Source organism: Marasmius oreades, chromosome 2, assembly GCF_018924745.1.
Source record: "Marasmius oreades isolate 03SP1 chromosome 2, whole genome shotgun sequence".
Taxonomy (NCBI): domain Eukaryota; kingdom Fungi; phylum Basidiomycota; class Agaricomycetes; order Agaricales; family Marasmiaceae; genus Marasmius; species Marasmius oreades.
Window position 1 is genome coordinate 1,458,542 of NC_057324.1, and position 19,359 is coordinate 1,477,900.

The window sequence follows — 19,359 nt, forward strand, 5'->3', positions numbered from 1 at the left end:
TTTGTTTTATACATAATACTTGGACTCTATAGATTACATGCAGGGTCCTCCGATACCGTCATTGAAATACACTTGGTCAAACTACTTCAGCAACCTCAATTTGCACATCTTCAAACTCAACAACCAACTCTTTCTTCCCAACCACATCCCCCTCCTTCGCCGGTCTGGCCGCCATAGCTCGAATATCCAAATTCCACCCACCCCCCTCTTCATCTGCGAAAAACCAAGTGACTTCTCTCAACGGCACACGTTGTCCCGCGGCGGCGGCGGCGGCGGTGGGGAGAATCTGATAAACCCATAAACTCGTACCCAACTCGTCGGATTCTCTTCTTGCTTCCACTGTCACCTTCCCCTTCCCATCCCCTTCCACTTCCCTTTCCGATAACGGAAAGACACTCCAATCTGACCATTCCCTAGTAGCTACCGTACTCAAGTTTGGCACCGACATGTAAAATTCGATGCCTGTTTTGAGCCAATACGCATCCGAGTCAGTCGTGGTGGCCTTGGTGGTGGTTAAAATCAAAAGTAACCCCCCCTGATCGTACCTCGTCGTCCACGGTCCACTAAATGTCAACCGAGCGCGTTGGAAGGATTGAAGTGGGATTGGGGATGGGATTAGAGGGTGGGTTGGGGCGTTGAAGCTAAGCGAGTATGTAAGTTACATAAATTAAATAAATAAATAAATGAGTGAGTTTACACATTCGTAGACGGAGGTTTACGCCACACATCCGTTTCGGGCGGTGCACTGATGGTGAATGACTTTTTCTTTTCGGTTTCAGGGGTCGACATGAGAGTTGGAAAGAAAAGAAGAATTCCGAAAGTTACATGTGCCGTAGTCAGATGGTCGTCCCATGGGAGAATAGACGGAAGCGGACAGTCAGGAACATCAAATGATGCCAAGCAACATAACGTGTGTCAATAATATACATACGAAAGAAAAAATTGGTGTCCTTCATGTTTGTAATACACCAAAAACCAGAGAAAATAATCGATCATCAGTATCCGTATCCTCCATTCGCCTGTCTTCCGCTCGCCGGTGGTCCTCCCCCTCCTCCTCCCGCACCTCCTGCACCTCCCGCAGCAGCAGCAGCCGCACCAGCCTTGACTCCCATCGATATAGGTACAGCCGTTGCCGTGGGTTGCCCAGCCGATACACCATGAACACCATTCATACCTCCACCACCCACATTCAAGCCAGAAGCACCCACAATAGCAGAAAGTCTCGCAATCTCTGCTTGTGAACTGACAAGAGCAGCCGTCAGTCGTTCATTTTCAGTCGTCAGTTTTTCTACATTCGCTTGTAGTTTTTGTAACCATTCTTTTTTGCGTTGTCGACATTTGAGAGCGGCTGCGGGAAGAGATGTAATATAGATAAAGATTCTTATAATAGAAATGATTCGTACCTTGTCGATTCCTTTCCAAAAAGTTTCTCCGCTTTTCTTCTTCCGTTTCCGGCTTCTTCTGACCTCCCTTTTGCGTTGTCGTCGATGACGATTTACTTATCATCGGCGTCACGTCCATATCCATATCCATATCGACATCATCGTCATCCTCCTCTTCGTCATCTGTGCTCTTTCTCCGCGTCGACCTCCGTTTTCGACTAGAAGGTGGGGGAGGTGGTGGAAGAATCGAACTTTTACGCTTTGTCCCTCGCTTTGACGATGTTCCTGCTGGTTCAATAGAGGCAATGGATGTCGATGCGTTGTTGTTGTTGTTGCTGTTGTTGTTGGTAGCACCAGCAGGACCACCCGTCGCAGCGCGAGCTTCTTCTTCACGTTTGGTAAGCTCTTGATGAGCTTGAGACAGTAAAAAGAGACCGTTGGCAGCGGTCGCTGCAGCGGCGTTGGCGGATTGCAAGTAGGAACCGCTACTGGTGTTGTTATTGTTGCTGTTGTTGTTACTGTTGTTGGAGGCGTTACTGGACGTGTTTTCGTTATTGTCTGGAGGATGATACTGCGCGTTCAATGCACCTGTTATGGCATTGAGAGTGTTTGGGGTGATCGTAGGCCCCGTAGGGGGATTGTTGTGCATGAGAGCCAAGAACGCAGCCGTGTTGGGACTAGCAGGGAAAGCGACGGGTCCGCCGACGAGTGGGGTCAGACCGGTACCAGGTGTGAGTCCTGTTCTGGGAGTAAGCCCTGTCCTTGGGGTTAAACCGGTACGAAACGAGTTGGGATCAAAATCGATATGGTGGTGAGGATGGTGTTGGGATGGAGCCTGTTGTTGTTGCTGCTGAGGACCTGCTAGCATAGCAGGGGAAAGAGGGCCTGAACGAAGGGAGTTTGCGAGCGACGAGTTGAAAGCCCATGGATAGGACTGGTCGGCGGGACTGCTGATGGAGGCGAGAGGGGGGAGGACGGGACGGGGGGAAGTGGACTTTTGAGTCTCTGACGGGGACTCTGATTTTGTGTCGGTGGAGGTGTTGGGGGAGGCACCTCTGACGTTGGAGGGCGCAGAGAAGGACTGCTCAAACGGATTGGGTTCAAGATCAAAGTCGGAGCGTTTTCTGAGGGGCACTGGCTTTGGGGGACTCGGAGACTTGGATTTCGGAGTCATGACGCTGGGGGAAAAAGGGAAGAATCAAATGACATCGTCTGACGTAGCGTTATATCATTACTACAATACAAACAAGCTTAAATAATCCGGCCGGCTCTTCCGCCGGCTTACTCTTCCTTCAGACTCGTGCTCGCCAGTGTGGGTGACGACTCTGCTGACGACGTCGGACTCGACCTCCCACTCTTCGTTACCTCTGCCAGCTCTTTCCTCAGTGCTTCCAACTCGCGTTCAAACCTGCCAACAACAGCACCAGTCAGTCGCAGCAGCCAACCCAGGCAACCACTTACTTTCGCCCAAACACCTCAATGTAATAGCCTCCTCCGTTCCACGCACTCACCCCAAATATCCCAATCAGAAACGCCCCAGACCAGAATGGAGAGTCGTACAACACATACACAGCCGGCACTTCCGTCAAGATCGTATACACCAGCTGTCCTGCTATAAACGTCGGTATCCGGTATTCGATTGGAATCCCTGCAAACGCCCGTCCGATCACCCCTCGTTTCTCGTTTATCAGAAACGAAAACGACGTCGTCCGTTGTCCGGATTTGATCTTGGCCCATCGGTCCACCATCACGAATTTGTAATAGAGCAGTTGCCAGATGAGATCTAGTAAACAAATGTCAGCACCACCCCAAACAAAAGCGTGACCGCGTACATATCCCTCCACTCAACATAATCGCCCTGACCGGTTGCATATGCGGCAACTCTCTCAACGCTGGAAATCTCTCCTCCGCATTCGGATAAAAGTGCCTAGAGGCGACTCGTCAGTAACAAAGTCAAAAAGAAGAAAAAAGATCCACCCACCGGATAACCGTAAACGTAAACGGAGGATACAAGTGAATGAACAAACTCGTCACTTTATCCAAATCATGAAACACCAAACTATTCCTCCAAGTCACAACCGCACTCCCCAAACTCCCCATCGTCAAACAATAGCAACTCACAAACAACGCCGCGTTCTGCGGAAGAACCCACATCCAGAACAGATTCAGAAAATTCACAAAGTAGCATAGGTCAAACAAGAAATAATGCCACATCTTTTTCTTGTACAGGTAGACCCGGAACGAGAGCAGGTAGAACGATAGCACCGTGTATGTCGTCGGTATCCACTCCGGTGCCAGTGAAAACATGAGAGACGAGAATAGGAGAGTCATCACTCCGACGAAAAACGACACTTTTTCGCGGGTACGAACCACTTTGGCCGATTGCCAGGTGGACGACAGTTTGGTCATTCGTTGGGAAACCTAGTGGACGTCGTCACTTGGTCTTACGTCTTTTGTGTGATTTAGATTTATCCGCACCTTTAACTTGAAATTCTTAACCTCTTCCGCAATTTGTTCTCCAGGCGCGAGTGAGAGATCTCTCATCCGGTTCTGAGTTTCAGTAGCTTTGAGTTTGAGTCTATCGCTGTGCTTTTGGAGTTTGCGTTGGAAAAGGTCGACATGAGAATCGAAATACGTTTCGAGGGTGTCTGCCCTTTGTAATGAGTTTTTTTTTTTTTGGATTTGAATGCCCAATTCGGGGGAAACCTCACCTAAAAGTGTGAACCCATCCGACATTTCTTCTCGTAAAGCGACGAATCGTTCGAAAGGGCTTTTGAGCCCATTCGTTGGCGTGTCGGTCATGGTGGATGGTAGTAGCTTGGGTGCCACGACCACGACCTAAAACCATAAAAGCATGTGATTACATCATCCCTCTCCCTTCCTTTCATCGCTCAAGTCGGAATGCTTGGAAAACTAGGTTCGTTTCATATTATGTGGGCTTACTTACCTTCCTAACCGACCTTTTCCATTACAGTCCATCTAGGCTTCGATGCCCTTCTCATAAGCGCTTTCTTGGCTGGTGTCAAGAGAACGACGGGTCTGACGTACGTATAAGCTAGGTATCTAGGTTGAGATTGAGATTAAAACCTTTTCTTTTTTTTTCAGACCAGCACTTACACGGGTACCCAATAAAGATATCCGACGTTAGTCTCTGTCTTCTCGGCTTTTTTTACTCATCTCTTTATCACCCACCGCAGAACTATTGAGAACCTACCTAGAATTCGGCGAATACGCATTCGACTTGGCCGTTGTGTTTTTCGGGGTAAGTCTTGCTCGACTGGTTAACCTCCACTATTTTCCTCATGTGCAAAAAACAGAGGTCGAGTTCGTTTGAACGGAGACGGTGATCGATGATCCCCCCTGTATCCCTAATGTGTAATCGCATCACTTGTATACTAGCCGTTTTCACAATCCCACTTCTCATTATAAAACCGACGCGTACTCTATCTAGTAAGATATATACTTTCCCCCTCAATCCCTAGCCTTCCCCTCAGTAGAAACATAAAACTCGTAATTCCTACTAACCTTCTCCCAATCCACCACAGCCCAAAACCTCTTAACCCACTCTTCCTTCCCCCAAACACCATACCCAGCACTCATCCATGCATGTTCATGTACGGAAAGACAGAGAAGCGGGTAGAGTTTTTCACCCATGAGGTATAACTCTGTTCTTTTGAAACCTCGTGTGGGTGTGGTAGGATCTCCGCCGTAGAGTCCTGCTTGTTCGTATTCGCCACCGCTGGGTGGTGGTGGTGGGAGGTGGGCAGAAAGAGTGCTATGGAAGCTACGTGTGTGGGGAGGTTGGGATCCAGGTCCGGAGGAGGTAGGAGATACTCCGGATGCAGGAGACGAGGGTGTAACTCCTGGAAGTGGTTGTTTTTGCGTCGGCGTCGGCGTGGGTGAAGTCGAAGAACTCTCCTCCGCACTTGCACCCTCAAAGTGCTTCATCTCATCCACAAACTCCTTCGCATACGGATCCCCAGGCCGGATATTCTGTCCCCTCAAGCTCTGAAGCATGTCCAACCCCAATTCGGAATCAAAAGTAGGAGCCATATACGTCCTACTCCTCACCAACATCGTTCCAGGTCCAAACGTGGGGAGGACGGCTATATTCCCTCCTGCGTCTGTAACGAGCCATACATGTCCACTTGTGAACATCCCCAACGCAGCGGATGAGAATGTGGATTTGAGTTGAGCTAAAGAACCGTGTTGGGAGCGGATTTGGGTTTGGAGGTGGAGGGAGATGGTGTGTTGGTGGTCGGAACTGTCGGAGGGGATGGGTTTGAGGTGTTCGAGGAAGAAATGGTTGTTGAGGGCTAGACTGGCGTAGTTGAAGGCTAGGACGTGGTGTCGTTCCGTAGAGGTTTTTATGATGGTGTCTACGACGGACATTCCTTCCAGTTCCGTGCCTTTGGGGAGAGAGAGTAAATGTGAGCCCGTACAAAGGGAGGGAGAAAAGGGACACGGACCTCGGACTTCTTCGTTTAGTCTATCTAGTAACCCTTGTTGGTACTCAACAGCGACAGTGTGTAATGCTGGAGGTGGGAGGAACTCTCCCAAACCTTCTTCTAGTCGGTATTTTAGTTGAACGGGAGTGTGTAGTGCACGAACATAGCTGAGACGTCCGTGTATATGACACCCACGGAAGAGAAGACGTGAGGTTGAGCAGCGTAGCCGGCTCAACATTTCTCTCTTTTTTTTTTGGGCCTCAAGTGCTTTTTGGAAAGACGCGCCTCAGATATTTGGAGTCGTGTTTGGCAACGCCTTCCGCTCTCACGCGACGTGTCGCAGCAGCAACACAACTTTGAACTCTCAAGTCCAACGTCGTACCGTACACTCATTTCCAACAAACCAGTCAAAATGGCACCCAAATCCAACACACACCAAACCACAAACACCCAAACCCAAGCCCCTTCGACTCAACAAACCCTCCACCTCCTCTGGTCCTCGTACACCAACCAAACCCCCACTCGCCTCAAATTCATCGATAGCTTCCTTGTTTTTCTCATGTTGGGTGGAGTACTACAATTCCTTTATTGCATTCTCGTTACGGATTTCCCGTTTAACGCGTTTTTGGCTGGGTATGAGGTCTCACCGTGTGTGTTGATATAACTCTACTGACGAGAAACGGTCTTCTAAGGTTTGGAAGTACTGTTGGACAATTCGTTTTAGCTGCGTCGTTGAGGGCGCAGGTGAATCCGGAGAATAGGTTTAGAGGCGAGTTTAAGGATGTTTCCCCGGAGAGGTGAGTTTTCTTTCGTTATTTCTCTCCTTTACTTCACATACTGACACGGACGTAAACCCCCGCTTTAGGGCCTTTGCGGATTTTGCATTCGGATCGATAGTGTTACATTTCTTTGTGTTCAACTTTTTGGGATGAAAAGAGAGTGCTGTGTTACTCCGAGTGGTTGCGCGGGGATGTCGGAAGTTGAGGAGGGATTGTTGCGAAACCGAAGACTGGAAATAGTTGAAACATTCCAACTCTGTGTATGTTGATCAATCTACTTGGTTCTTTCCGTCAGGCAAAGGTTGGAATCATCGCTTTAGAGCTCGGTGGGTCGGCCGGACTTTCCATGGCCCAAGGATACCTTTTCCTCGTCGTTGACCGCGACTCTTTCCTCGGACCTAGGTGAGATTGTAGATATCAGATTGGAACCAGAAATCAAAACCCACCGGCAGTGGCGAGAGTCTGTTATAAGTGGTCCAGATGTCCCTCGGCCTAAGTGACAACATGCTCCTGTGGTCACGGACCACTTGATCTCGGAAATTGAAATTCTCTTTTTAGCTCTAGCCTCAAACCGACTAAACGACCCACCATGGCCTCCTCCTCCTCCTACTTCCACAAATCGCCTCAAACCGTCTTCGATGATATTCAATATCAGATGACTCTCGAAAAAGAGACTTTGACAGAGCTGGTCAAGACTTTTCTCAAGGAGTTCAAGATCGGATTGGAGAATTATAATCATCCAATGGCTATGATGTGCGTGTTGTCGTAAAAGCCTGAGCTTGAGGCTAATGTTCACTTGCGATCCAGTCCATCCTTCGTAACTGGTGTTCCGGACGGTACTGAGACTGGGTGAGTTTGCAATACGACGCACAAGGAACAGCCATCCTTGACCTTTGTTTTTCTCAGAGTATTCCTTGCCCTCGATCTTGGTGGAACGAATCTGTGAGCACTCATATACATACTTACTCAGCCTCGCGATGCTCATTCACCGCCTACTCCAGCCGCGTCTGCGAAGTCACTCTCAACGGCGACAAGACCTTTGACCTTCGTCAACAGAAATACAAGGTCTCGGATACTCTGAAGACTGGGGAAGCTACAGTTTTGTTTGGTGTGTTTTACCCTCCATATCGCCGCCCAATCTGACTGACTTTTTCCCCCTCGACCCAAAAAGACTACCTTGCCGCCTCCGTAGACGCCTTCCTCACCTCACATGCTCCCCCGGCCAATTTCAACCCCAAACACGACGTAGTCCATCTCGGTCTCACATTCTCATTCCCAGTCGAACAAACCGCTCTTGATTCTGGTAAGATTTTGACGTGGACTAAAGGTTTTTCGGCGAAAAACGCGGTTGGGCATGACGTGGTCAAATTACTTCAAGATGCGTTTGATAGGAAACATATGCATGTTAAATGTGTAGCGCTTGTGAACGATGTGAGTTTTTCTTGGATCGCGGTCTAGCCTTCTTTTAAATACTCGAAATACAGACGGTTGGCGCCCTTCTTTCACGCTCTTACACCGCAGGAGGATGTATTTTGGGTAGCATTTTCGGAACAGGCACGAATGGAGCGTACGTTGAGGATGTCAGTAAGTAGCTCCCTTTTTCTGGGTGTCTTTCTCTCTCAGACTTCGGCTAACCGCCGGAAAAACTCAAGCCAACATCTCCAAACTGGGACCTAATCACCCAGCAATCGCCAAAGGAGGCAAGATGGTCGTCAATACTGAATGGGGAGCATTCAACAATTCCCGTAGTCACCTTCCATTCACCCCATTTGACAATGCACTCGATCGGATGTCCATCAACCCTCGATTCCAAGCGTTTGAGAAATTTATATCTGGGATGTACCTCGGGGAAATTACCCGACTCATTCTTCTTTCTTTGATCGATGCCGCACCTAGAGCGTTGTTGTTTAAAGGGAAGGCACCGAAAGCTTTAAACAGTCAGTGGGGGGTTGACACGTCTGTGATGAGTGACATCGAGTCGGCTTGGCAAGGAGGGGAGAAGACTGAGACTGTGATTGAGTTGGATAAGACGTTGCCTAAGCTTGGAGAGTTTGAGGTGGATAAGCTTCCGGAGGGTGTGAAGGAGAGATTGGAGAGGGTTAGGAGAGTGGTTGTTGAGAAATTGCACTTTGAAGATTCGGAGGTGGAATTGGTTGATGCGGCGATTGTGAGGTGGGCGTGTCATTTGGTGGCTAGGAGGGCTGGTTTGTTGAGTGGAGTTGCGGTTGCGGCGGTGCTTATTCAAACTGGGAAGGCCAAGTTGGGTGGTGAAGAGAAGATTGGGGTTGGGGTCGATGGAAGGTATTACTTTTCTGCCTTATCTGTGTCCCCTCTGTGCCCGTACTGAAGAACTTTGATTTCTTAGTTTGATTCAGTTCTACCCAAATTTTGAGGGTACGATGAGAGAATCACTGCGTCATCTGGTTGGTGAAGTCGAGAAGCGTGTTGACATTGGGTTGGCGAAGGATGGGAGTGGTGTTGGTGGTATGCCTTGTTTTCCTTCCCCTCCCCCTTTGTCTTACCCCTTCGTGTTCTTCTAGCTGCCCTGTGTGCGCTCCAAGCAGTCAAGCAGATGTAAGAAGTGAAACACAAAGCTATTATCAATTGTGTGTACATGGAATGATGTAAATTCACCTGGCTGCCACTATATAGTTCTTCTTTCAATGTATTTTACTGTGCTCATATATATTAACAACCTAGTGCTCGGGTAGAGTCAGTTAAAAGAGTTCACGCTATCCTCAAAGATTCAGGACCTCAACCAACTGTGTCCTTAATCCACTTCTTCACCACCTTCTCCGCAATCTCCAAATTATTCTTCTCCATAAACATCATATGACCATTTCCAAAAATCCCGACTTCAGGTAGATTGGTATGTTTCACGGATACTCCAGCCTGTTGCAAGAACCTGACTGTACAATTGTCGTACATCGCATGAAAGCTCGATTCAGACGTGACCACCGTGACCGGTACCTTGGCCAGATTGACGAGCTGTTTTGCAGGTTGTGCTTGTTCGAAACAAGTCACGTTCGGGATAGAGCTGAATAACACATGGTGTATATCAGATGCAGAGGTAACGGGAGGTGAGAACGTGAGCGGTGTTTCTGTCAACCCGAATGGACGTGCTGGAATGGTGGGAGGGAAGACGGCGTTCATGAAAGGTGGGCCCGACGGTTCGACTGCGATGATGGTTTTGACCAGGTTTGGACGGGCGTCTGCGATTTGCCATCCAAAGGGTCCAGATTCGGAATGCGTCATTAGGATGACAGGCTAGCGACCACAAACAGGTTGATTGATATGTCTTTGGATGAACAGAGAGCAAAAGACTCACTCCAATACGATCCAAGAGTTGAACGGTCGCATTTTTGGTTTTGACCTCAGCCTCAGCTTCAGAGTCTAGAGCCGGAACAGTAGAGGCGTAAAACTCGTCGAAAATTGGGTCTCCCGCGGTCCCATTCCCTGGCCATTGAGTATGTCGACCGGCTAGAGGCCACAAATCGAATAATTCAGGAGCAGTGAAGTGTGTTTCAACGGTGAATACATCAAAACTCGATCGTGAGCCATCTATGCCGTTTTGCCACGGCGAACGTCCTCGCGAAGGTTGGTCGATTAGGTAGAGCTGAGTACAAAAGCAAAGAGTGGTCGAAAGAGGTGATAGAGTGAAAAATGGAGAAGTACCCACCTCAAAACCCTCGCCAAGAAAGAAATCCGCCCAACCCGTTCTCCCGTCGGGTGTGTTTAGAAAGTTCGTACCAGTCATTCCGCGACCATGGATAATCAAGATGGGTAGAGCTTGAGTGACCTTCGCAGGGACAAGATTTTCGACGTATATTTGATGTGCAGCGATAAAGCTTCCATTCACAGTTGAAACATAATCTTCGCCGACGTAGAAGTAATTTCTACGGTGAAGGGTGCCCTGTATTTGAGCAGCAAGAGCTTGGACGATTTGAAACAGGATCAAGATGATCCATGGGAGGGAGGGAGACATGAACATGATGCAGAACACTGACAAAAGCAAAAAGGTGAGGTGTTAAAGGAAGTCCGGGAGAAGTGTTGAAGCGAGAAGTCTATCATTTGGCTTATACTTCTCAGTATCGTACAATGAAGAGGGCATTATCTCTCACGACGCTTGATGCCATGAGAAAGGACGCGGTGGCTTTCAGTAACATGACGAAGCGGGTGAGCATTTTGAACCCGTATCTGAAGTAAGGGAGAGACAGGATTTACATAAACAGTCTGACAGGTGTATCGACGGAGATGATGTACATTCACCTGACTGCCCATCGCTATAGATGTGTAGTTTTTATTTCAATGTATTGTACTGTGCTCATATTTACTAACAACCTAGTGCTCGGGTAGAACCACCGAAAAGGTATCCTCAAAGATTCAGGACCTCAACCAACTATGTCCTTAATCCACTTCTTCACCACCTTCTCTGCAATCTCCAAATTATTCTTCTCCATAAACATCATATGCCCATTCCCAAAAATCCCAATTTCAGGTAGATTGGTATGTTTCACGGATACTCCAGCCTGTTGCAAGAACCTGACTGTACAATTGTCGTACATCGCATGATAGCTCGATTCAGACGTGATCACCGTGACCGGTACCTTGGCCAAATTGACGAGCTGTTTCGCAGGTTCTGCTTGTTCGAAACAAGTCACGTTCGGGATAGAGTTGAATAACGCAGGGTGTATATCGGATACAGAGGTAACGGGAGGTGAGAACGTGAGTGGTGTTTCTGTCAACCCGAATGGACGTGCTGGACTGGTGGGAGGGAAGACGGCGTTCATGAAAGGTGGTCCCATCGGTTCGACTGCGATGATGGTCTTGACGAGGTTTGGACGGGCATCTGCGATTTGCCATCCAAAGGATCCAGATTGGGAATGGGTCAGTAAGATGACAGGCTAGTGACCACAAAAAAGTTGATTGATGTGTCTTTGGATGAACAGAGAGCAAAAGACTCACTCCAATACGATCCAAGAGTTGAACGGTCGCATTTTTGGTTTTGACCTCAGACTCAGCGTCAGAGTCTAGAGCTGGAACAGTAGAGGCGTAAAACTCGTCGAAAATTGGGTCTCCCGCGGTCCCATTCCCTGGCCATTGAGTATGTCGACCGGCTAGAGGCCACAAACCGAATAATTCAGGAGCAGTAAAGCGTGATTCAACGGTGAATACATCAAAACTCGATCGTGAGCCATCTATGCCGTTTTGCCACGGCGAACGTCCCCGCGAAGGTTGGTCGATTAGGTAGAGCTGAGTACAAAAGCAAAGAGTGGTCGAAAGAGGTGATAGAGTGAAAAATGGAGAAGTACCCACCTCAAAACCCTCGCCAAGAAAGAAATCCGCCCAACCCGTTCTCCCATCGGGTGTGTTTAGAAAGTTTGTACCAGTCATTCCACGACCATGGATAATCAAGATGGGTAGAGCTTGAGTAACCTTTGCAGGGACAAGATTTTCGACGTATATTTGATGTGCAGAGATAAAGCTTTCATTCACAGTTGAAACATAATTTTCGCCGATGTAGAAGTAATTTCTGCGGTGAAGGGTGCCCTGTATTTGAGCAGCAAGAACTTGGACGATTTGAAACAGGATCAAGATGATCCATGGGAGAGAGGGAGACATGATGCAGACACCGACAAAAGCAAAAAGGTGAGGTGTTAAAGGAAGTCCGGGAGAAGAGTTGAAGCGAGAAGACTGAGTCGGGAGAAGGGGATATCATTTGGCTTATACTTCTCAGTATCGTACAACGAAGAGGGCATTATCTCTCACGACGCTTGATGACTGAGAAAGGACGCGGTAGCTTTCAGTAACATGACGAGGCGGGTGGGCATTATTGTGAACCCATATCTGAAGTAAGGGAGAGACTGTATCTTACGTCTGCGAAGAAATTAAGGGAGTTAAACAGTCTGACAGGTGTATCGACGGAGGCAAACATGTAACTCACCCCAATCCTTTCTCTAATATCCACCCATGAACCACTTGGTCGACGATTTCATCGCTATTCTTCTCCAAGAACATCATGTGTCCATTCCCATGAAAGCCCAAATTCCCAAGCTCGACGTGATCCACTTTGACCCCAGCCTGCTTTAGGAAATTGACGGTGCAATTGTCATACAATACGTGATAACTAGCCTCCGCAGTAACCACCAGAATCGGAACATCAGCCAAGTTGACGAGTTGTCTCGCTGGAGAAATTTGTTCATAGCAAGCCACATTAGGAATGGAGTTGACTAATTGCGGCGAAAGATCTTTTGGGGACATTAGCGGTGGAGAGAATTGTATTGGCAGCTCTGTGAGTCCGTACGGGCGAAGGGATGCGAAAGGGGGAAAGACGGCGTTGATGAACGGGGGACCTACTGGTTCCAAGGCAATGATAGCCCTGACGAACGAAGGACGTGCATCCCTCAGTAACCAGCCAAATGCACCAGACTGAGAGTGGGTCATGAGTATAACAGGTTGCTAGACAGAGTACCGAATCTTAGTTTTTTATGGAGAGCCAGCACCGTGAAAAAGCACAAACCCCGATACGTTCCAACAGAGCGACTCCAGCATGGCGCATCTTCTGTGATGTTTCTAGATCTGAACTCAAGCTGGGTACCGTCGAAAAGTAGTAGGCGTCAAAGATCGGGTCCCCGGCGACACCGGAACCTGGCCATTGAGTGTGAAGGTCAGCTTGAGGATAGAGATGATAACGAGCCGTAGCGGTAAAATGAGATTCAATGTATGTGGTGTTTAATGTCGTCTGAGGACCGTCCACGCTTTTCTGCCAAGGGGATCGTCCTCTGGAAGGTTGGTCAATGAGGTAGACCTGAAGAGCGAAAATGGGTTGAAGATTGCGAAGGGCAAAAACAATAACTCACTTCGTAACCTTGGCTCAGAAAATAGTCTGCCCAACCAGCCCTTCCATCAGGTGTATTTAAAAGATTGATGCCTGTCTGTCCGCGACCACAGATGAACATGAGGGGTAGAGGCCGTGTCACATCAGCAGGAACGAGGTGTTCAACGTAGATTTGCCCGAAAGCGATTTCGGTGTTTGAGTACTCTCCTCCAACGTAGAAGGAGTTCCTAGAGTGTAAAGTGCCCGGAGCTTTACGTCCAAGAGTGAGGCTCAGAGTGACGATCAGCTGAAGATAGATGAACACCGTGCTTGATAACATCTGCTTGGCAGAATTAGTGTAAAATGATAAGCGTCTGAGCGATGTGCGACTCACTGCAGTGTGTAGTATTTGATGAAGTTCTTCCTGGTGTCCTGAGTGTCGAACATGAGTGGGACCTAGACTCAAGAGCGTTCAGAATATTTGTTTGCTTCCGGTCCGCTTTCCGGTTTGGAAAAGCTCGCGTGACGCGCTCTCTCCTCCCATCGCCAATTTCCAGAGACATTGCCCATAGATTCAACCCCAATCTTTACAGCAAGACCTACCCGTGTTACAAACTTGGAGTGTCGATTCGACTAGAAGACCTGCGGAGTTTCTTCCGCAGGTCTCCCAGATGGCGATGAATATAATGCGTGCAGTGAGGCCCTCAAACATTACATTCCAAAGTACACGCACCACCCCACGCTTTCGTACGCCCCGATTTGCGTGCACTTGGATACAAGGCTAACTTCTGGCAATTAGGAAAGTCCATAGCATTGGCTGGCTTCCGCTTAAATTCGGACACACACGCCGGCGTCACCCTCTATGTATTGTCGAACAGATCTCAGAATCTTTTGGACAAGAGCAAGGATCCAGAGTTTTTGCAACAAGTTCGAGATGTTTTCGACCTTGACGCAAAGAAGGAGTTCTTTTGGGAACGGTTGGGCAAGTACCAAGTACTGAGGGAGTTTTAACTCTCGATAATCTGTCTAGTACTCGCAAGTCTTTCACGCCTCTGTCGGTGACTTTTGTATTCCGGCGAGACCAACGAGAGGACGCAAATTTAACTCCAGCATCCATACCTCATCCAAAGGTTCTTTCTCGTCGTCATTCCCATTTCATACCTTCATTTGGCGTATGTCAATTCTCTCCCTGTGTCCATGTGAGCTGTGTCTGTTGGCGTCTGTTGGCGTTATGTGTCCTTCAACGTCCCTCACGTTCGCGAGAGGGCTCGTCTTGTCAACATTCCCGTTCCCCTGCCTTCATCTTAGACTTGAACGCACAGAAACGATTCCTTCCCGACCCGGCCCGGTGGATTATAAGTTATCGGATTAAACGTCAGAAGGCTTGAGGTCGTACCTCGAGATTTGTCCGCAATTTCTAATGACTTCTGGAGGTTGGCTACCGCGCAATTGACAGCGTCGAGTGGATTCACCTTCCATTTTGCAACTCGTGCACAGTGTCGGGGACGTACCTCGAGATTTGTCCGTATTATTCTGACCGTAAAAGACTTATAATAAAGTCGCAATTGTAGCGGTAGAACCCTCTTGGCAAGATGGTTCTCCTTCAGCTATTATGCGGTCTCTTGCTTGCTTTCAGCCTGTATGGAGGTGCTCGGAGTGCAACACACATACCCAGGCAATCCCCTCTTCAAGATGTCGTGCGTACATCGAATTTCATTAGTAACTTCTTCTGAAAGTTAACGTTTGACCTTGCTAGGTGACATGGGATCAATATTCTTTCAAGATCAATGGGACTAGATTGGCGCTATGGGGCGGAGAGATGCATCCGTACAGGTGTGTTGTAGTTCTTGAGTTTCTAGGTTCCTCACTCAAATGTAGTTAATTTAGACTTCCGGTACCAAGTCTATATCTTGACATCCTTCAAAAAATCAAGTGGGCACTTCCTCATTGGCAGTATACCACAATTCTCTGACCTACCGACATCAGGGCTACCGGTTTCAATACCGTTTCAATCTATATATTCTGGGGAATTATGGAAGCGAAACGAGGAGAGGTATCATTCGAAGGCTTCCGTGACCTACAACCGTTCTTCGACGCAGCAAAGAAAGCAGGTCTCTACGTTATTACACGACCTGGGTGAATTCTCTGTGCCTTCTTGATCGATTTCAGACTTATGGGATTTCATTACAGCCCATATATTAACGCAGAGACGACGGGTGGAGGCTTTCCTGGGTGGGGCACGTATACGCCCGGATTATGGCGTACCTCGAATGCTACCTATGTCGAAGCCTATCAGAACTACATCAGATCAGTCGGAGAAAAAATAGCCGCGAACGAAATCACTAAAGGCGGACCTGTTATCCTTTTTCAAGTTCGTCCCGGTTTGTGGTCCTTTTTCGATTTTCAGTGTTTTAATAGCTTGTACGCAGGCTGAAAACGAGTACACTGGCTGGCAAGAACCTTACACGGAGGATTTTGAATATGAGAACAGGTTGTTGAAGGATATAGTTGGGTTTCTGCTTATTCAACTCGGGGACCCGGAACTCATTATAACGCTCCTGTACCAGCGCGCTAGTGGAGTCACGATTCCTATCACCACTAACGATGCATTCCCCGGAGGACATTTCGTTGGTGTCGATGTCTATGGTGTGTCGACGCGTTTCTTGAACATCATGTAACGGTACGAAAATCAGTGACAGGTTACGATTCATACCCCAACGGTTTTGACTGTGCGCACCCATACACTTGGGCACCAGATGCTGTCCCAGAGTAAGTCTTCCGAAGTCGTGAGGTAATCAGAATACAATTAATCACACCCTATAGATGGCTCTGGGGTGCTCGCATCGCCATAAATCCCGAAGACCCGAATGCAATGTTTGAAAACCAAGGAGGGGCCATCGACGGCTGGTGAACTTGAATTATCCTTTCCGCACTTTCTTGTTGACTGATGGAGTTCAGGGGTGGCGCAGGCGGTGCCAATTGTGCTATATTGACGGGGCCTGACTTTGAAAGAGGTATTTGTACTTGATCTTCAATTCGTTTCACCCACTTACTCTGTGCAGTCTTCTACAAAAATCAATTCGCGATGTCGACTACCGTGTGGTCGATCTATATGTTGTACGGTGGTACTAATTGGGGTGAGACTCTAACATCTCGGGGCATAAGCAAAACACTCATTCTTTGTACAATTAAAGGAGGAATTGCATTCCCGGGCTCCTACACTTCATACGACTACGTAAGTTCACAGTCTTCGAGGTTCAATGACTAAGAACCTACGGAAATTTCTAGGGAGCATCCATTGCGGAGGACCGGACACTCAGAGAAAAGTATTACGAGATCAAGCTACAAGCAAACTTTGGTCGGGTATCTCCTGCATACTTAACCACACGCCCTCAAAACATCGGTGCATCTCAAGGTTCTTTCACCGGGAACCAAGCCCTGAAGACAACGCAGGTGTTGGATGTTGTTGGGAACAAGACTGGTTTTTATGTCGTCCGGTACGTTATCATCTACATTAGACTATTACTCTCGAGACTCATCTCCTTTTTTCATTGCACAACAGACAGACCGATGCGTCTACTCATGACACACAGGCATATAAATTAACTGTGCCTACAAGTCTAGGAACATTAACGATTCCGGCGATTGGAGGGTCCTTGGCTCTTCACGGACGGGATTCTAAAATTCATGTAGTGGATTATTCAGCTGGCTCGACGCATCTACTGTACTCTAGTGCCGAGATATTTACTTGGTAAGGACCACATAGTTCAAGTGAGTGTAAGTTCATCCTCTAACGCTTGGAATTAGGGCGACGATTGACGGGAAGGATGTGATCGTGTTGTACGGGAACTCGGGCGAGGTCCACGAAACAGCCTTCACATTTAAAGACACCACTGTTCCGACTGCGAAGGTTGTCTCTGGTCGTGGTTCTATTCAACAGAAAACGCTTTCCTCGACGTCCCTTGCGATCCAATTCACAACCAGCGGTCAAACAGTAGTCCAGGTCGGCGACAAGACCACGCTCTACATTTTGGGTAAGGCACTAGCTCGACATAACGACTGGAAATTGATCATGCTAACCGGTAAGATTTGTCTAGATCGAGAAAATGCATACCAGTTTTGGGTTCCTCCTTCTCCAAGCAACTTTGCCCATGTTACTGCCCCGCGTGAACCCATCATCATCAAAGGTGGTTACCTTTTGCGATCTGCGACAACCTCGGAGGGCCGGCTTGCCATCATCGGAGATCTGAACGCTACGACGTCCCTGGAAATTATCGCCCCTCAAGCGTTGACAAAAACCGGAGTCACTTTCAATGGCAAACCAGTGTCGGAGCTCAAGAAAACCAACTATGGGTCTCTCGTAGGAAGAGTCTCTGCTGTGCTTCCGGACGTGAAACTACCGGATCTAAAGTCCCTGACTTGGGTGAGCCGGCTGTTTGTATTGCCTTGAAACCCGGCGCGCTGGATTGACTTTTTCGTGAACCCTTCATTCACGCGTGATTCCAGAAAACCGCCGATAGTCTCCCTGAAATCAAGAAAGACTATTTCGATGATCTATGGACTATAGCGAACCATACGGAGACTGTCAATCCCACGACACCTAAAACACCTGTTGTCCTGTATGCCAGTGACTATGGCTACCACACTGGCAACATTCTTTGGCGAGCGCACTTCAACGCCACTGGGAAAGAGACAGGATTCAAACTCGACGTCTGGGGTGGAACTGCATTTGGATATTCGATTTGGTTGGATGAAATCTTTGTGGGATCGTTCGCTGGAGATTGGGTCCAGGGGAATTACGAAGGGACGTTCAAGTTTTTGAAGAGTTTAACACAAGGGTCTTCACATGTCTTGACGGTTTTACAAGACCATATGGGGCTGAACGAGAACTGGGCTGGAGCTGGGGAAGATTTCAAGACGCCCCGGGGAATCATGAGTTATTCGTTTGTGGGAAGTGATGAGACCGTCATCAGTGTGTGGAAGGTTGCCGGGAATCTGGGCGGCGAAGATGTTAGTTATGGTGTTGTTTCCGTGGAACTCTCTGACCTTCTTTCTCTATAGTACGTCGATAAAACCAGAGGACCTTTGAATGAAGGTGGACTGTTTGCTGAGAGACAAGGTATGTGTCTTTTCCCGGTTAAAGTTTAAATTTCCATTCCCCCAATAGGATGGCATCTTCCGGAATTCGATGACCGGAAATGGACATCTGGTAAACCGACCGATGGTCTACCACAGGCTGGAGTTGCTTTCTACCGGCGAGTTGAACGAATTTGAAAATGACCACCAGCCTCTAACCTTTCTCAATTGGACAGAACTACCTTTGATTTAAACATTCCGGATGGGCTCGACTACCCGCTTTCCCTAGTCATATCAAATTCGACTACCAATCCGCACTTTAGGTCCAAGGTGAACTTCTTCCCAGATACTTTTTTTGCGGGTGACTGATCTGATTCAGCTCTACGTTAACGGCTATCAATATGGAAAATATGGTTCGTAGCGGGTTGGATACCAAAGATTATCTCTAACCTCTATGCAGTCAACCACGTCGGTCCTCAGACTTCGTTCCCCGTTCGTAAGTGTCGTCACTTTGACATTTTCTCTCCCTCATGTCTGATTGGATTTCAACAGCGCATGGAATCTTAAACTACAAGGGTAAAAATACGCTTGCTGTGTCTCTATGGGCGATGGACGAAGGAGGCGCCCAGTTGGCTTCATTGGATTTGAAGCTGACCGCGAAGATTCAGACTGGTTTTGGTCCTGTTGTGAATGCTCCGTTGACGGTGTGGACGCCGAGGTTTCGAGCTTTTTAGACCATTTTGACGTTTTGGGTACATGTCAACATCGAAATCACCGCTCGCACTTTCGTTCAGTACACACCATGATGAAAGATTTACCAGTTTACATACACATTGAGTTACAGTAAGCGAACGCAC

At 48.1% G+C, this 19,359-nt stretch overlaps 12 protein-coding genes across 12 annotated transcripts; 5 read left to right on the forward strand and 7 right to left on the reverse strand.

Annotated features, from left to right (window-relative positions):
• Positions 1-76: 76 nt before the first annotated feature.
• E1B28_004035 (uncharacterized protein) lies at positions 77-789 on the reverse strand (the record flags this gene model as incomplete). The annotated part of the gene is made up of 2 exons (XM_043148489.1): positions 77-641; positions 698-789. The coding sequence occupies 2 exons, from the start codon at positions 787-789 to the stop codon at positions 77-79; spliced, it is 657 nt and encodes a 218-aa protein (XP_043013088.1).
• Positions 790-1,272: 483 nt separating this feature from the next.
• E1B28_004036 (uncharacterized protein) lies at positions 1,273-2,556 on the reverse strand (the record flags this gene model as incomplete). Its single annotated transcript, XM_043148490.1, has 1 exon — positions 1,273-2,556. One exon carries the CDS (start codon positions 2,554-2,556, stop codon positions 1,273-1,275), a length of 1,284 nt encoding a protein of 427 aa, XP_043013089.1.
• Positions 2,557-2,663: 107 nt separating this feature from the next.
• E1B28_004037 (uncharacterized protein) lies at positions 2,664-4,184 on the reverse strand (the record flags this gene model as incomplete). The annotated part of the gene is made up of 6 exons (XM_043148491.1): positions 2,664-2,790; positions 2,844-3,165; positions 3,215-3,309; positions 3,364-3,803; positions 3,861-4,030; positions 4,094-4,184. 6 exons carry the CDS (start codon positions 4,182-4,184, stop codon positions 2,664-2,666), a joined length of 1,245 nt encoding a protein of 414 aa, XP_043013090.1.
• Positions 4,185-4,283: 99 nt separating this feature from the next.
• Positions 4,284-4,729, forward strand: E1B28_004038 (uncharacterized protein; the record flags this gene model as incomplete). Its single annotated transcript, XM_043148492.1, has 5 exons — positions 4,284-4,299; positions 4,357-4,426; positions 4,488-4,525; positions 4,580-4,644; positions 4,700-4,729. The coding sequence occupies 5 exons, from the start codon at positions 4,284-4,286 to the stop codon at positions 4,727-4,729; spliced, it is 219 nt and encodes a 72-aa protein (XP_043013091.1).
• Positions 4,730-4,817: 88 nt separating this feature from the next.
• Positions 4,818-6,114, reverse strand: E1B28_004039 (uncharacterized protein). Its single transcript, XM_043148493.1, has 2 exons — positions 5,852-6,114; positions 4,818-5,791 (listed from the first exon to the last, which is right to left on the reverse strand). Exons 1-2 carry the CDS (start codon positions 6,066-6,068, stop codon positions 4,854-4,856), a joined length of 1,155 nt encoding a protein of 384 aa, XP_043013092.1. The 5' UTR covers positions 6,069-6,114; the 3' UTR covers positions 4,818-4,853.
• Positions 6,115-6,242: 128 nt separating this feature from the next.
• E1B28_004040 (uncharacterized protein) lies at positions 6,243-6,762 on the forward strand (the record flags this gene model as incomplete). Its single annotated transcript, XM_043148494.1, has 3 exons — positions 6,243-6,463; positions 6,523-6,627; positions 6,696-6,762. The coding sequence occupies 3 exons, from the start codon at positions 6,243-6,245 to the stop codon at positions 6,760-6,762; spliced, it is 393 nt and encodes a 130-aa protein (XP_043013093.1).
• Positions 6,763-7,151: 389 nt separating this feature from the next.
• Positions 7,152-9,257, forward strand: E1B28_004041 (uncharacterized protein). Its single transcript, XM_043148495.1, has 9 exons — positions 7,152-7,362; positions 7,417-7,458; positions 7,516-7,551; positions 7,611-7,717; positions 7,781-8,040; positions 8,094-8,193; positions 8,262-8,910; positions 8,975-9,093; positions 9,150-9,257. The coding sequence occupies exons 1-9, from the start codon at positions 7,199-7,201 to the stop codon at positions 9,185-9,187; spliced, it is 1,515 nt and encodes a 504-aa protein (XP_043013094.1). The 5' UTR covers positions 7,152-7,198; the 3' UTR covers positions 9,188-9,257.
• A 106-nt stretch (positions 9,258-9,363) lies between these two features.
• E1B28_004042 (uncharacterized protein) lies at positions 9,364-10,600 on the reverse strand (the record flags this gene model as incomplete). The annotated part of the gene is made up of 3 exons (XM_043148496.1): positions 9,364-9,876; positions 9,938-10,225; positions 10,289-10,600. 3 exons carry the CDS (start codon positions 10,598-10,600, stop codon positions 9,364-9,366), a joined length of 1,113 nt encoding a protein of 370 aa, XP_043013095.1.
• A 400-nt stretch (positions 10,601-11,000) lies between these two features.
• E1B28_004043 (uncharacterized protein) lies at positions 11,001-12,231 on the reverse strand (the record flags this gene model as incomplete). The annotated part of the gene is made up of 3 exons (XM_043148497.1): positions 11,001-11,513; positions 11,575-11,862; positions 11,926-12,231. The coding sequence occupies 3 exons, from the start codon at positions 12,229-12,231 to the stop codon at positions 11,001-11,003; spliced, it is 1,107 nt and encodes a 368-aa protein (XP_043013096.1).
• Positions 12,232-12,374: 143 nt separating this feature from the next.
• Positions 12,375-13,766, reverse strand: E1B28_004044 (uncharacterized protein; the record flags this gene model as incomplete). Its single annotated transcript, XM_043148498.1, has 4 exons — positions 12,375-12,486; positions 12,554-13,068; positions 13,130-13,417; positions 13,470-13,766. 4 exons carry the CDS (start codon positions 13,764-13,766, stop codon positions 12,375-12,377), a joined length of 1,212 nt encoding a protein of 403 aa, XP_043013097.1.
• Positions 13,767-14,097: 331 nt separating this feature from the next.
• On the forward strand, positions 14,098-14,437 carry E1B28_004045 (uncharacterized protein; the record flags this gene model as incomplete). Its single annotated transcript, XM_043148499.1, has 2 exons — positions 14,098-14,173; positions 14,226-14,437. 2 exons carry the CDS (start codon positions 14,098-14,100, stop codon positions 14,435-14,437), a joined length of 288 nt encoding a protein of 95 aa, XP_043013098.1.
• Positions 14,438-15,018: 581 nt separating this feature from the next.
• Positions 15,019-19,236, forward strand: E1B28_004046 (uncharacterized protein; the record flags this gene model as incomplete). Its single annotated transcript, XM_043148500.1, has 23 exons — positions 15,019-15,123; positions 15,183-15,259; positions 15,314-15,358; positions 15,413-15,562; positions 15,617-15,797; positions 15,856-15,933; positions 15,994-16,072; positions 16,126-16,195; positions 16,250-16,333; positions 16,385-16,440; positions 16,489-16,563; positions 16,621-16,661; positions 16,715-16,923; positions 16,989-17,177; positions 17,234-17,460; positions 17,524-17,849; positions 17,933-18,436; positions 18,488-18,545; positions 18,594-18,681; positions 18,739-18,832; positions 18,882-18,915; positions 18,963-18,998; positions 19,055-19,236. 23 exons carry the CDS (start codon positions 15,019-15,021, stop codon positions 19,234-19,236), a joined length of 2,988 nt encoding a protein of 995 aa, XP_043013099.1.
• Positions 19,237-19,359: the final 123 nt, after the last annotated feature.